The following is a 16,714-nucleotide window of genomic DNA, read 5'->3' as shown; positions in this document are numbered from 1 at the left end:
ATTTCACAATTAACTAAAAAATGCGACCCCATATTTCATCTTCTTAAAAAGCATAACCCAGGAGAATGGGATGATGAATTCTAGAAAGCTTTTGATAAGGTTAAAAAGTACTTGTCAAGTCCTCCAGTGCTGTCACCTCCAAGCTCAGATAGGCAGCTAATATTGTATTTAGTAGTGTTTGATAACTCTATGGGATGTGTGCTTGGTCAGCATGATGAGTCAGGAAGAAAAGAAAAGGCGATATATTACCTTAATAAGAAATTCACCGAATGTGAATTGAGATATTCGTCAATCGAGAAATTGTGTTGTGCTTTGATCTGGACAGTTCGGAGATTGAGGCAATACATGTTGTACCATACGACCTGGTTAATCTCGAAGTTGGACCCCTTAAAATATATGATGGAGTCAAACGCCTTGAACGGAAGAATGACTAGGTGGAAAATTCTGCTTTCTAAATTTGACATAGTCTATGTGAGTCAAAAGACCGTGAAAGGGAGGGCAATAGCAGAATTTCTGGCCAGTAGAGCTTTAGAAGATTATGAGCCCTTGAATTTTGATTTCCCCAATGAAGAATTAATGTATGTGGCGGCTATTGAAGAAGACGTTACAAAAGGTCACCCATGGAAATTGAACTTTGATGGAGCCTCAAATGCTGTGGGTAATGGAATCGGGGCAGTTTTGGTATCCCCAAATGGAGATCATTATCCATTCACATGTAAATTGGATTTTGATTGCACAAATAATATGGTAGAATATGAAGCATGCATCATGGGACTCCGCGCAGCCATAGAACGCAAGATCAGGGTGTTAGAAGTATATAGAGATTTCGCACTAGTGATCTACCATCTTAGAGGTGAATGGGAGACAAGAGACTCCAAATTGATTAATTATCGAGGCATAGTGCTAGGGTTAATTGAGAAGTTTGATGATATTACTTTCAATTATCTCCCGCGAGATGAGAATCAGAAGGCGGATACTTTGGCTACTTTGGCTTCCATGATCAATGTGAGCAAACAAGAAGATGTAAAACCCATTCAGATGAGTATTTGTGAAGCCTCATCTTATTTTTACAATATGGAGGAAGAGGAGAGAGATGATCACCCTTGGTATCAAGATATATTGCGATACGTGAGAAATCGTGAGTACCCTGATCAGGCAACTGAGAATGATAAAAGGACATTGAGAAGGCTAACCTGTGATTATGTCTTAGATGGGGAAATACTGTATAAAAGAAGAAAGGATCAAGTACTATTGAGATGTGTAGATGTTGTGGAAGCCAAGAAAATTTTGGAAGAAGTTCACGAAGGCATTTGTGGAACACATGCCAATAGCTTCACAATGGCTAGACAAATTATGAGATTTGGATATTATTGGTCTACCATGGAAGGAGACTGCATTAATTATGCCAAGAAGTGTCACAAATGTCAAATCTATGATGTTAAAATTAATGTACCTCATTCGCCTTTGTATGTTATGACTTCCCCATGGTCGTTTTCCATGTAGGGCATGGATGTCATAGGGCCAACTCACCAAAGGCTTCAAATGGGCATCGGTTCATCTTTGTGGTCATTGACTATTTCACTAAGTGGGTAGAGGCGGCCTTATACGCCAATGTTACAAAATCGGCTGTGAGCAAATTCCTGAAAAAAGAGATCATATGTTGATATGAGATGCCTGAAAGGATCATATCTGACAATGCATTGAATTTGAACAATAGCACAATAGCAGAGGTTTGCAGTCAGTTTAAAATCAGACACCATAATTCATCATCATATTGCCCAAAAATGATCTGGGCAGTGAAAGCAGCAAATAAAAGTATTAAGAAAATTGTGGGAAAAATGACTGAAACTTACAGAGATTGGCATGAGAAGTTGCCATTCACTCTTTACGCTTATCGAACATCTGTCAGAACTTCTATTGGGGCAACGCCTTTCTCATTGGTCTATGGAATGGAAGCAGTTCTACTCATTGAGGTAGAGATACCTTCTCTCAGAGTTTTGTCAGAGTTGAATTTAGATGAAGCAGAATGGATACAGTCTCGATATGATCAATTGAATTTGGTTGAGAAGAAGAGGCTAAGAGCTATTCAGCATGGTCAGATGTATCAAAAAAGAATGATGCAGGCTTATGATAAAAAGGTTCACCCGAGAGAGTTTCTTGAGGGAGATCTAGTTCTGAAAAAGATCATTCCTATACAAAATGATTTTAGAGGACAATGGATGCCCAATTAGGAGGGGCCTTATGTGGTGAAGAAAGCTTTCTCCGGAGGAGCATTAATCCTAGTAGAAACAGATGGAAAAAACCTGCCCAATCTTGTGAATTCGAATTCTGTCAAGAAGTAGTACACTTAAAGAGGGAAAAAGGCCAAAGTGAAAACCTGCAAAGGGCGTTCTGAGACCTTCCTTAAAAAAAAGGGAGAGACCAAGGTGAAAACCCGCAAAGGGCGCCTTGAGGCCAAAAGGGATTTGAGTTGAAAACCTAAAAAAAGGCGGCTCAGATATTGATCAAAGATGGGGGAGGTGATGATCTTGCTATACCTGAATTGACAAGGGAGAGGGTATGCCGCATCTTGGGGCATTGACAAAGTGCTTCTGATCTCTTAAACAAATGTCAAGTTTAAATTGGTCTTCAGGAAGTTCGTACAGAGAAATTCAGGCTGCGATATCAGGGGCATCTAGTCTTCACCTTATTCATAATAAATTAGCTACCCTTGAAATATTTTTCTTTTCAAGATATGCATCCCCAATAGACTTTCATTTTTATCTTCGATAATTTATTTATTAGTTATACCCTAATTAAATTCCATTCTTATCCATTGCTATGATTTGTTGCAAGCATGTTGCATAAAAATAATGATTAACGAATTAATAATACTTTCACAAAAGGAGTTTCGCATATTACTTAGGAAAGCTTCTAAATAATACGAGAATCTGAAACGGAACTGTTATTTAGAACTCACCAAGCTTAAGGAAATATCTGAGTAGGAAGGGTTTAAGTTGAGACCATCTCTTTGGATCTTTGTCCCAAACAGTGATTGAATAAAAGACGAGATATTGCGTCAATGATACAATCTCGATGAGGAATGATCAGTATAAAAGGAGGTCACTCTCGAGAAAAGAAAAATGATATTTTACATTCATGAAATTATCAGGCATACACGTCTGGCCATGACACCCGAGGAATGGTGTAACATACCAAATTGATGGGGGAAAATTCGAATCCTACACCCTTGAGTTGCAGTGAGGTGGATAGGAGAAACTACAAGTTCTATGTCCCTAAAGATGCAGTAGAGAAAACTAGTTGAACAAATAAGGATTTTCTGCCAAAGATACCAGTCGAGCAAAGGAGACATGATAGCACAGCAGAAACAGAACCTTGATGAACAATGAGCAATGACAACCCAAATATTAAAAAAGGATCATTCCCACGACATTTTGCATTCATGCAAATATCATATACACCTAGTTAGGAGCATTCGATTCATTTTGATCAAAGTATTCTAATCATTTGGCATAAACATAGTCCCATAAAATCAATTCTACATGTCATGTTCCCCAGAGAACGACGTAATAGACCGGTAAAACCACAAATCCCATACCACTGAAATTGCAATAGGTTGGATTAAGTCATCATAGCAAACCTTATTTCTCTGAAGTTGCAGTGAAGCAGACTGAAGATGGCAGATCTTATCTCCCTGAAGTTGCAGTGGATCAGATCGAAACCATGATCCTTATCTCTCTAAAGTTGCAGTAGAACGGGTTAAAGTAACAAGTCTTATCTCCCTAAAGTTGCAGTAGAGCAGATTGAAGATAGCAGATCTTATCTCCTTGAAGTTTCAGTGGAGCATATCGAAGCCACGATCCTTATCTCTCTGAAGTTGCAGCAGAGCGGGTTGAAGTAACAAGTCTTATCTCCCTGAAGTTACAGTGGAGCAGATTGAAGATAGCAGATCTTATCTCCCCGAATTTGCAGTGGAGCAAATTGAAGCCACGATCCTTATCTCTTTGAAGTTGCAATAAAGCGGGTTGAAGTAACAAGTCTTATCTCCCTGAAGTTACAGTGGAGCAGACTAAAGATAGCAGATCTTATCTCCCTGAAGTTGTAGAGGAACAGTTGCAGTAGAGCAGATTAAGAGCTATAAGGCTAGTCTCTCTAGAGTTATAGTGGAGTAGATTGGGGCAAAAATTCCTATACCCCTGAAGTTGCAGAGGATTGGAACAAGGCTACCTCGAAGAAGAAGAACACCAAAGAAGTCATGATTCGGCGAGACTGAGCAAAATTGGCCCTCTTTAAAGTCTTTACTCTATTCTCGTTACACGATAATGAGCAAAGAGGGGCAGCTGTAAACAGGTCAATTTTCCCGGGTCCACATCAAATCCAAAATACAAAACAACAATAAACCAAACCAAATTATAACAGTCCAAATTAAAGGTCCATTTACAGATTTTCAGGCCTAAACTGAACCTAACCCGAATAGCCTAATAATTCTAACCCAATGAACCCAAAGGCCCAAATATAGAAATGGCCCAATGACCCAAACGACCCAAATTCTGGTTTCAGAAAGGAAAACCCTAGCAGCAAGGAGCGCCACAGCACCCAACCCATAGCGCCGTACGGCCTCCTAGTGCCACAGCCACAGCCACACCTCCATATGCCAGCACACAACCCCCGTACACGCGCCACGCATAACACGTACCTGCAAGAAGAGACAAACACAATAACAAATACAAAAAATAGAAAAAGTTGTATTTTTTTATTTTTATTTTCGGCTATAAAGCCAAGAGATTTGATTTTTGTAAGGGGTTACACACACTGGATATTAAAAAAATCAAGCCAAAAGTTATTGAAAGGTGATTTCTAAATCCTTTTTTTTCGTTTCTTTTGATATGTTTTGCAATTTTAGCATGAACACATGAAGGGGACCCGAATCGACGCCGATGAAAGCCCAAACGTCTCAGAAATGCATAGATGTGGGCGAGGGTCGAACGGTGTTAAAATTTTGTTTAAATCTTCAAAGTTTGTTTCGTTTTTTTGAAAGAACAGCATAAGATTCAAGTTTTTTTTTAAAAAAAGAGGGGAAAGAGAGAGCGAGGTTACCAAATCTCCATGGTCGTCGCCTCCATTGGCAAGATCTAGCTGTCATCCACGCCATTGGCCATCAAGTTGATGGAGGTTTAGTGGCTGCGTAAATGAACAAACCCTAACAGAGCAGGGGTTCCTTTTTTTTCATCTGCGTTTTCGGAAAGAAGGTAAATGGGAATAGGGTCCTTTAGCACCAGAATAAAAAACGGTGCCATTTCAGCTATAAGGACTTAAGTGTCGACCCGATGGGCAGGTCGGATCCCCGCCCTTTTGTTTAAAATAGGGAATTTGCGCGTTAAATCCTTCCCCTCACGCGAGCATTCAATTGCACCTTATCTGCTTTACTTCGTTTTTTAATTCGGCCCTATAATTTGCGCGCGTTTTCATTTTGTTCCACAATATGGCGCAGCGTTTCGGGATCAGGGATATTTTCAGCTGTGGTCCTTGTAAGTTTGCGCGCCTTGCGCATTTGTCCTCAATTTAATTTCAAGAATTTGTAAATTATCCCTTTTATTTTAATTTTATTTCAAATAAGTTTTTTTTCATCATATTTTTATTCATTTCACATTCATTTTTAATTCTTGTTTATTTATTTTGTATTTTGAGCTACTTTGATAATTGTGATTTATTTCAAAGGCACTATTTTTTAATCATATCACTTTAACATTTTCTGTAATATTTTTTCTAATGTTTTTGTACATTATTATATATACATGATTCATGATAGAGTGCCATGTAAATTATTAATCTTATATTATTTTATACATACAATTTCTTTTAAACTTATTCCTATATTTCGTTATATATTCTTTTTGTTATCTAAAGGAAACTCCACATATTTTATGTATTATTTAAACTATTATTATTCATATACTTGGTACATATATTTGATTTATATATTATTCTATCTATGTTATTTTAAACATATGGTTTTTTAAAAAAAAATCTATTTATATATGATTATGTTGTTACAATCTATTACATATATAACTTATGATGAAGTTAATTTAATTTTATAATTCATATTTTAGTTCCTCGTTTTTTTATATATATATAATGCACATGTACATTAATTTAGTTTCATATTTTATGCGCATGCAATTATTTTATGTTTTTTTAAAAAAATTATCTTTATTGTATAGATATTGTTAATTTCAAATAAATGTTTTATTTCTAAATATTTGGAATTTTATTTGATTCAAATGTTTTTGCAACATCAATGTTAAAAATTATATATTTATATTCTTAATTTTTCTTTTATAAATTATTTCAAGTCCTAGCATATGTTATTTGCTCATTAATCCATCATTTTTAGAAATTATTTTAGTATCATATTGGTTTTATATTGTTTGGTATTTCATGAGTTAATTGTCCTCACGTTATTTCATGTATATTTGCTACATCGCGTTTACTTGTTTTTATGTATTATTAAATCAATTATTGTTCACCCATGCTTGTAAATTTTGTTGTTTTAAATTAATTGTTTGTTTGATTTGATTGGTTAAATAAGGTTATGTTATCTGCACTTATCAAGTATTGTATGTTATTCATGCATATTATCCCATATTCATTACTTCTTTTCCTCTTGATTTACAAGATGTTGTTCTGTGGTTTTTAACTCTTTGAAACTAATTATTCCATTTTATTTCAAGTTAAATTAATGCGTTTTGAGCTAATTCTACAATTGTTTATTTGAAAATTTACTAAAACAAAGGTGATGATTGATGTTTGGGAACTCGAGGAATCGTGCCCTACTGTGCTGGGTTTCGATTTTTCGTTTGTCCAAGATAATCAAATATTCCTTTGAAATTTCATCCGCATTTTCTAAATTTTAAAATAAGGCAATGTTCAATGTTTGGAAATTCGAGAAATCGTGCCCTACCATGCTGGGTTTGTTTCTTTCGTTAGACCAAATAAGTGAACATCCTTTTGTAATTTTCAAATGTACGGGCTTTTAGAAATCAGAATTGATCGTAGTTACGAGGGTTTAAAGGATCGTGTCCTAACGTGCTGGATGTGATACTATATTCCTTTGAAATAAGCAAATCTTGACGCCCAATTTGAGTCATTCAAGTGTTTTAAAAGAAATCGTATTTCAAAATATATTTTAGACATAAGGACGTTATTTAATCGATTCAGTACCAATTTTGGGCATAGCGAGAGTGCTATCCTTCCTCGTACATAACCGACTCCCGAACTCGTTTTCTCAAATTTCGCAGGCCAAAATCGATTTAAATGGAATAAAATATTTTATTAAGGTGATCCAATCACACCAAAACAAAAGATTACTGGCGACTCCACATTTGGTTTAAAAAGTCGATCCCCGTTGTTTTCAAAATCAAAAAAATAGTTTCGACAGATATGATAGAGATATTGGATTGGTTTGAAAATTTACATGTACTATAAGTACAATTATATCGATAAATCCAATAGTTGAATCGATAAAAAATTAATTATAATTTTTTTACGATTAATTTTACACCAATATAAGTGAATAGCTAAGAGATATATTTGTTTGAATGTAAGCTGATGGCATATAAAGTAAAGTATCATTCAAACCTAAGAGAAAATAAGAGAAAAATAGATATTTTATTATATTAAATACATATAAATATATAAAAGTTTTAATTCTACTAGCCGCATATGTGTTTTAGGCAAATTTAAAATTTAATTGTTAAACATTGAATCCTTATTATTCTATTTTAATTTGTAATGTTTTTTTGAATTATAATAATAGGATGAAATTTGAATAACAAATGCAATACTAGTACAACATTAGTGCGACTTGAACTCAGACCATACCTAAGATAATGAATAATCTTAACTATCAGCCATCACATGATATTTATTTCTATTTGAAATATTGATAATCATTAACTATGCGAATTTTTTCCTTTAAAAGAAGGTAACATGGTAAGGTGAAATCTGACAGAATTGACGAGTTGTATATATAAAATTCTTCATCAGATTTCATCTTGCCATCTCAACTTCTTTGATGAAAATTTTGACATTGCTAAAGATTCGGCTAAGATTCCCAAAACAAGGAGTAAATGTTCAGAAATTAAAGTAAGGGATATAAATTTCAAATATATATGGCAAAGTAAAGGGCCATTGACAGAATTAAACCTATATAAAAAAATTATTCTGAATATTCTTGGATCGATCATGTCCCCGACGACGGTTGCCGGTGACTCTGACAAGTTAGGGTTCAAGCTCATTATTGCAAATCGGACTTTGGAAATTAAGTAACGCCTTACACCCATGAGCAGCTTCTTCAGCAATCTCATAGGTGCCTTATTCCTTACCGGGTCAGTGGTGACGAATCTCCGCCCGTTTCCCCCAAACTCCTTTGCACTCTCCCTTTATCCACTTATGGATTCTCAGTACTTTTATTAAGAAAATAACGTCCAACAGCCTCAACATTGGAACCGTCACCCCCGAAACCGGTTTCATCATCTGGCACCGTTGAATAATCAAAGATCAGCAAGCAAGAGCATGTAAGAGGGAGGGACAACCAACAAGTTGTGGTTTATGGTATTCTGCCATTCATTTCCTAATGCTTCTGAGCTAGGGCAAAGCCATTATACCACTTAGCTAAAGGATACGCTCAGTCTTATGTTGATTATCGTTTGCTGGACTTTAGCATATTTATGATAACTTAAACCATTAAGGATCAAAAGCAACAGAAATTGAGCCATATATAGGGTGCAATTCAGTAATACAAAGAGCAATTCAGTAAATAACAACAACAACAACAACAAGCAAATGTTGGAGCTATGGAGATTGGTGATAGAGTGTTGGTTCTTATGCAGTTTTGAAATTTATTTGGTTATAAAGGTCTCTGCCAATGAGTTGAGCTCCTTCATCTTCACTGATTCGGTTGTCTATGGCAATCAGTTGATGACATCCTTCATCTTCATTGATTTGGTTATAAAGGTCCCTCCCAATGAGTTCAGCTCCTTTGTCTTCAACAATTTCCAGTTGTGGTACTGAGAGATTATGGCCAAGAGCGCCAAAAGATCCCGGGCCTTCTTCAATCCCAACATGACGATGATCTTCTCCAGGAACAAACACTTCCGTGCCTTGTGATGATATTAACTGCCCAACGCAGATATAACAATTATTGCGTAACTGAATATGGACGGGGATTGCCCTAGGAGGAACACTCTGAATTGTTGTAGGCCAATTTTAACCCATTTACATCAAAACCCAATTTAACCTTACCTAACCCACCAAAATTAAACCCAAAACCCAAAATCTTAACTACCCAAAGCCCAATTTACATCAAAACCCCAATGGCCCAAACCCTAAGCCCAAATCAAAATAAAAAACCCTAGCCCACAACCTAAACTTTTCTCAACTAAATCCTAGCCTTTGCCACCACCAACTCCACTAGCCACACTTGCTCCACCACCTACTCCACTAGCCACACTTGCTCCACCACCACTTGTACCTACAAATGAAGACATAAACAATAAAAAATATTTTGTAAATGGCTATATAAGCCTTCTCATATTTTGTATTTAGGAAAGGAAGAAGTTTTGGGGGAGAAAGTTAATGTAAAGGATTTTTTAGAGGTTTTGTGAGAGTAATCAAGGAGAAGAGTTATTGTAAAGGCTAGTTTTTGGATAGGCTAGTTTTTTTTTGGAGATTAATCAAATATCAAAGCAAAAGAGGTTTCTTGGTCTATTCTCGTTTTAAGTTCTTTGTTTGCTTATTGTTTTCCTTTCAGTTTTATTTTGTTTCTTTTATACGAAAGTAAAAATACAATGAGGAAGCTTTCCCATTTTTACAGAAAAAGTTTTTTTTGAGGTCCGGCTGCCGTGTACGGTGGCACCGACGATAGCCGGCGGCGGTCCGGTGACTGGACGGTGGCCGGCCTTGTGGCCGAAAATCACCCACTCTCTCCCTCTTTTTTTGTTATTATTATATTTCTTAATATTATATTATATATATTCTTTTAATATATTAGGTATATTTTAAATTCTATATTACGTATATATATTATACTATTTTATGTATATATCTTTAATACTATATTATTGATATATATATTTTTCTACATGTTATCTTATGTATATATTTTAATTATGTTATGTATGTATTTTTTACACTATATTATGTACATAATTTTTTTATATCTATTTTATACATATGTATATATTATATATATCTTAACATTACTAGTTATATTTTCACTATTTTATATATATACTTCAAACACTATATATAGTATATTTCTAACACTATTACTATTTATAAATATATATATTTTACGTACATACTCTTAATATCTTTATTATGTATATATTCGTTGTTTTTATTTCACATTGGATACTATTATTACGTTTAATATATCGAATGCATTGTTATTGTTTTAATATTGTTGTCATATTTATTATTTGTTTCAATGTATTTCCAACTCATTTATTTTTGTCTCCCGCCTATTTTATATCATTTTGTTGTTCATTACTTTAAAGATTTTTATTCATGTTTTTGCTAATTTCAATAAATAAGGCAATGTTTCGCATTTTGGAACATCGAAGAATTGTGCCCTAACTTACGAGGTTTCAGTTCTCTTGTTGGTTCTAAATAGCTAAATATCCTTTTGAGTTTTGAAATGCACGGATTTCCAATTTAAATTAAAAGACGACCTTGTGCTCGGGAATTCATGGTATTGTGTCCTAACTTACGGGATGTGATACTCTAATATCTCGAGATAAGGAAATCTTTAAACAAATCGATTTAAGCTAATTCAAGAATTTTAAAATCAGTATTAATAGAAAAGATCGTATTTCAAGTCCCTTCCCGATTTTTAATTTTTGACATTAAGACACTAACTAATCAATTTGGTACCAATTTTTTGGGTGTGTCGAGGGTGCTAATCCTTCCTCGCACGTAACCGACTCCCAAACTCATTCTCTCAAGTTTCATAGACCAAAAGCCCTATTTTAGTAAACTAAAATTGATTTATTAAAACAAAGGTGATCCGATCACACCTGATAAAAGATTGGTGGCGACTCCCGTTTTAATTTTCACTTTCAAACAAAGTCGATCCCCGTTTTCAAAAGAATGGTTTCGACAGCTTGGCGACTCCACTGGGGACCTCGAGAGTCGAGCCTTAAATTGATTATTTTTTGTCTTTTGTCAAAAATCGAAAATCAATTTTAAATTTACTGCATTGCATGTTGTCTGTTATTTTCGCGACTCTCTTCATAATATGCTTGCTTTAAGTGGTTTAATTCTTTGAGGTATCTTTGCATATCGCATCGCATTATTGGTCAATTTCACCCTCTTAAGTGGAAGTGAAAAACTACTCCTTCGTGAGGTCTTCACCTCCGTATAGGATAGTGGATCACTTTCGAGATGCATCCGTACCTGCGTCTTCATGAGGTTTTCACCTCCGTATAGCCGTAGAGAAATGTATTCCCCTGAATCGAACTCGGTCTGTATGAACCTATAATGGATGAGGATCGAGGAATCTATTGGTTCAGGTACCTTTACTTTAGAACCAAACTACATGTAATGAGCCCTAGGAGCCTACCCTAGGTAGAACCACACCAAACCCTAGTGGTTACCTGATTAGGTGCTTATTTACTCACTATTTGCTTTGAATTCTATTCTTTGTATATAATACTAACTTGTTGTATTTTGATCATTTTCGCATGACATTTCATCATAAAAGGGTGTTGATTTACGTTCGGTTACTAATTAGAAGAGTTTAGCATGGAAAAAGGATTTCTTGATAGAATGGAGGATAATGCGGCCGTCCGAGTGTGGTCTGAGAGAACGCAACAGGAGAAAGGAGATAGTTTGACCGAGGGATATGAATTGGAGTTGTGGGATTTCACTCGCATCAGTATGACTCAGAACGACCTGCAAGAGTTAAGGGATATATGGAATAGTTGGAATGGCAAAGTCAAACAACTCTTTTACTGTAACTACGGCGACCTACCCTATTTGCTCGATGTAAAGGTGGACAAGTACTTGTTACGGGCCCTCGCGCAATTTTGGAACCCCGCTTACAGTTGCTTCACTTTCGGAGGAGTTGATTTAGTACCTACGGTGGAGGAATACATGGCGTTACTTAATTGCCCGAAGATTCAGGCTGATAGGGCCTATTCAAGACCTGTTAATGTCCCTCCCTTTTTGAAGAAATTGATGAATATCACGGGGATGAGCGAGCAATAGGTTGCGGCTCGCATCAAGCAAAAAGGGGATAGTAAATGTATTCCTTGGAGGAATTTGAGGGATTTTATTCTTGCGCACCCGGATTCGAAGAAAAGGGTTGATGTTTTTGCCTTAAGTCTCTACTGTTTGATCGTCTTTCCTAAAGCACTTGGACACATTTATGAAGCCATCTCAGATTTATTCGATCAACTTGATAAAGGTACCACACCCGTCCCGGCAATACTAGCAGAAACTTTTCGATCCTTGAATACATGCCGGAGAGCGGGTGAGGGAAGATTTATTGGTTGCGCACAGCTTCTTTTGGCTTGGTTCCACAGTCATTTTTGGAAGGTGGAGAAGGTCTCCTATCGGGTATTCTCTAAGGATTATTCCCCATTAAGAGAATTAGTGGCCACATCGAGGCGGGACGACATCTCCGAAGAGAGGGGGATAACTATTCTCCAAAATTTACAGACCGAAGACGTTGAATGGAGGGCTCCGTGGTTGATTCCTGACGAGATCTTATATAGGTGCGGTGATTTTGACTGGGTCCCTCTGGCTGGAATATAGGGAGCCATTGGATACGCTCCACTGATGGTGTTAAGGCAGTATCGATCAAGGCAGTTTATACCGGTGACACAAGGGTTGGCACAATGTGAGTTCCCCTATAAAGACAACAATTATAAAAAGAGGGTTCGCAAGATATCAGATGCATGGAACCAAACTCGAAGAATGAAAGGATTCACTGCAGGCCCGATGACGACCCCGAGTGTAATACCCCTATCCCGTAACCGTCGCCGGAATAGGACAAGGCGTTACCGGAAATCAGAAAACAGATCTTAACAGTAAAATTTTGAACATTCTCTTGAAATAAAGATTTTTTTATTTAAATAATTGCTAGACACAACCAGTGATCGAATTTCTAACTTATAAAATTAAACATCCAAAAGATGCCATATTCACATGGCTTAAATACGTTAACCAAAATATCCTTCCACTATTAGTCTGTTCTATACATGCCTTAAACCTTAATGATATACAAACTTTATCTACTCACATGATAACTCGATAGTGTGATGAAATCTCCTCGATTTCCAACCCAAGCAATTTCTCTAAAGCCCTACAGACATAGGAAAAACACATAGAATAAGCTTTGAAAGCTTAGTAAGCCTTAAGCAAATAAATCATTTCAATGATTATGGAAATTCCATATCACTAATCCGAATTGAAAAATAATCTCAATTGCATATACATTCATAATACTCTTAAGTTCATATAACCTTATTAAATAGCTTCACTTATTTATTTTTACAAATAACTTATGACTATGATTTTAAATTCATGTGATAACTGCCAATTCATTCGTATGAACAAAACTTGCACATATCCAATACATACCAACCAAAACATGTCATATTTTTCCATGTTTGATTCATGGAACCACAAGGTCACATGTCAAGCACATATAGCATATATTTATCTGTTATTTATCACGTCTCATTTTCACATGGAATACATACATCTGACCAAGTTTATTCAATGTTCACAACATAATCACATAATCATTACAAGCTGTCTTGCTAAGCAGTAGTCACTAAATTATTTATAAGTGGAGCTATAAAACTCCAAATCATGTGCTGTTAATTTTCCTTTAAAATAAACTCATATATCTTATATCCCTAAAATTTTCAGAATTTTTGGTTTGACCAATCAATACCAGATTTTTCTTAAATTTTCCCCTGTTTTATTGTCTGACTATTCTGACCATTCTTCACTATAAATCAGATTTCTCATTATACAGAATTCAAAATATATTCTCGTTTATTTCATTTGAAACTATACTCATTAAGGAGTCTAAGAATATAAATTTTATCTTATAATCATCATTGTACAATTTACAATGATTTTCTAAAAACAGAACAGGGGATTTCGAAGTCATTTTGACTCTATCTCATGCCACTTCAAATATCTCATTATCTATAATTCTTTTGCTTACATGGTTTCTTTTATAAGAAACTAGATTCATTAAGATTTAATTACATAATTTATTCAGCTTCTAATTCCATTTCCACAATTTATGGTGATTTTCCAAAATCACGCTACTGTTGCTGTCCCAAGCAGATTTATTACAAATTTGCTCTTTCACACATTCCTTGCATTCAAATTATTTAAACATGTATATCATGTCATTCAAGATCGAACTCATATAACATAGGCATTAAAATGCTTCACTATTAACTTTAGTTCAATTGAAACGAATAAAATACAATATCATATTCACATTTAATTTTCCATGATCGTAATCACCTAAAAAAAATAAAATCATATACTTCCACAAACCTTTCCACAAGGACCAAGTGTTTATATTTGAATATAAACATAGAATCACTTCACATAACTTCACACATTTACCGAATGTATCACGATCACATTTATAGTCATAACACTTATTCACAGATGCATCACTTTATACATTTATAATTTAATTCAAATCAAAATCGCATACGAGTACATGATACATACCTGGCCAACTTAATATGTAATACACTTTCAATTTGTCATCTCAGTGTAGGATCTTGTAATTGTATACTTTTATCAAATTCATCGGCACTTAGCCTGCTAGGTATAAAACCCAAAATTATATTACCAGCACAAAGCCTGCGGGACTTTAGCCCGGATATATTTCCAGCACGAAGCCTACGGGACTTTAGCCCGGATACATTTCCAGCACGAAGCCTGTAGGACTTTAGCCCGGATACATTTCTAGCACGAAGCCTGCGGGACTTTAGCTCGGATACATTTCCAGTGTCTTGCATATTTATTCACATGTTAACACATTTCACATAACATATCACATTAGTAATTCAATTGCTTCATTCGAATATAAGCACAAAATGTACACCTACCCTTTAACTTTCGGTTCAATAATCATACACAAAGAACATATAATCTTTTCACTATCCCAGTTTCACTTTTAATAACCATTCGGCTATATGCCATATTCACAAATTATTTCACACACAACCTCGATCAAGTAGGAACAATAGTCACAATTCATCTATTATACAAATATCCCATTCTTTGATTTTGTTTCATAATAGCTATTCGGTCACCACATATATACCATTCAATTCACATTCGGCTTTATACAAACAAGTATAATAAAATTGTATACACATATTACAAACTTTCACATCATTACTTAATAGTCATTCGGCCACATTATATACATAAATCATCCATTTCATATTCGGCTTTATAGCCTAAATTCAATATACTTATTGCAAATAGAACTTGTAAAGGTCAAATAATTTCTTATCATATTATATAATCTTAAGTACGCAGCAAATCAAATTTAATTACTTAAGGACTTACCTTGAATGTCATTGCACAATTACGGATTGATTAATCAACTACTTTTGCTTTCCCCCTTTCCGAATTTAGCTCCTTTTTCTCTTGAGCTTAATTCAAACAAACAAATAAACATTTATTCATCTTGATCCATCTTTGATGTGTAAAGATAAACTCACACACTTAGTGCTCATTAATTGATCTCGTACACTTAGTAATCGGTATAAATTCAGTTTGCACACTTAGTGCCAAATGATCAATTTTTTTTTACACTTAGTACTCATTACCAATTTCACTTCGCACACTTAGTTCTCATCTCAAGCTTACTACCATTTTGAATATATACACACATACTTATACCACAATCGGCTAGATCAAATAAATGTATATATATATTCACCTTCGGTGATATCAAACCATACATATGTATTCACTTTTGATTATACCAAACTATACATATATAATTATGTACTTCCATTGAATTCATGAATTACATTATAATTAAATTCAATCAACTCAATTGCCTAAAACTTACCTCGATTATCAACGGATTAAGTTTGTCGGCTATTCAATTAATTTCGCTTTTCTCTTATCCGCTTCCGATCTCCTCATTTCTTGATCTAATTAAAATTTCAATTTCAACTCTTTCAATTTAATTTATAAACAAATCAATTCTTAATGCATAATTAATAAGTTTACTTATTCGCTCCTCATGGTATTCAACATTTGCTAAATAGTCCAAAGTATTTAATAATTAAAATACATCAATTCTTTATTTCAATGTACCATAACCGAATGCTCCATATGCCTATATGAATCTTTACATATCTTCATTTCGCAATTAACTTCCCATTTAACAATTTATTTCATTTTCATACCATAAACACAAAATCACCTAACATCTAAATTTAAACCTCAATAATCAAACACCAACTTTTATTTTCTAACACATTCAATAAAGAACTAAAGCATTTCTTCATATCAACCTCATGACCGAACATTCAATGTTCAACAATTAGGAAAATAAATTAATGGGTTATGATCAAAAGACAACTAACATCTCAAAAATGCAACCAATACACAAATCATACATACCTTATAATATGCATAT

The 16,714-nt window shown here is 34.7% G+C and overlaps 1 protein-coding gene across 1 annotated transcript; it reads left to right on the top strand.

The window, feature by feature from the left end:
- The first annotated feature begins 768 nt into the window (after positions 1-768).
- Positions 769-2,231, top strand: LOC121228969 (uncharacterized). The gene is made up of 2 exons (XM_041112020.1): positions 769-1,195; positions 1,960-2,231. Exons 1-2 carry the CDS (start codon positions 769-771, stop codon positions 2,229-2,231), a joined length of 699 nt encoding a protein of 232 aa, XP_040967954.1.
- Positions 2,232-16,714: the final 14,483 nt, after the last annotated feature.

This window comes from Gossypium hirsutum, chromosome A05 (assembly GCF_007990345.1).
Source record: "Gossypium hirsutum isolate 1008001.06 chromosome A05, Gossypium_hirsutum_v2.1, whole genome shotgun sequence".
NCBI lineage: Eukaryota > Viridiplantae > Streptophyta > Magnoliopsida > Malvales > Malvaceae > Gossypium > Gossypium hirsutum.
The sequence above is the reverse complement of the archived record's forward strand: the minus strand, read 5'-3'. Positions and strand labels throughout refer to the sequence as shown.

What these genes read in the sequence shown, in the direction of transcription:
- LOC121228969 (XM_041112020.1), top strand. Translation starts at nt 769, where the DNA reads ATGGGACTCCGCGCAGCCATAGAACGCAAGATCAGGGTGTTAGAAGTA. An exon ending in GACATTGAGAAGGCTAACCT is followed by an intron (nt 1,196 to 1,959) that starts GTGATTATGTCT and finishes GAATGGAAGCAG; the next exon opens with TTCTACTCATTGAGGTAGAG.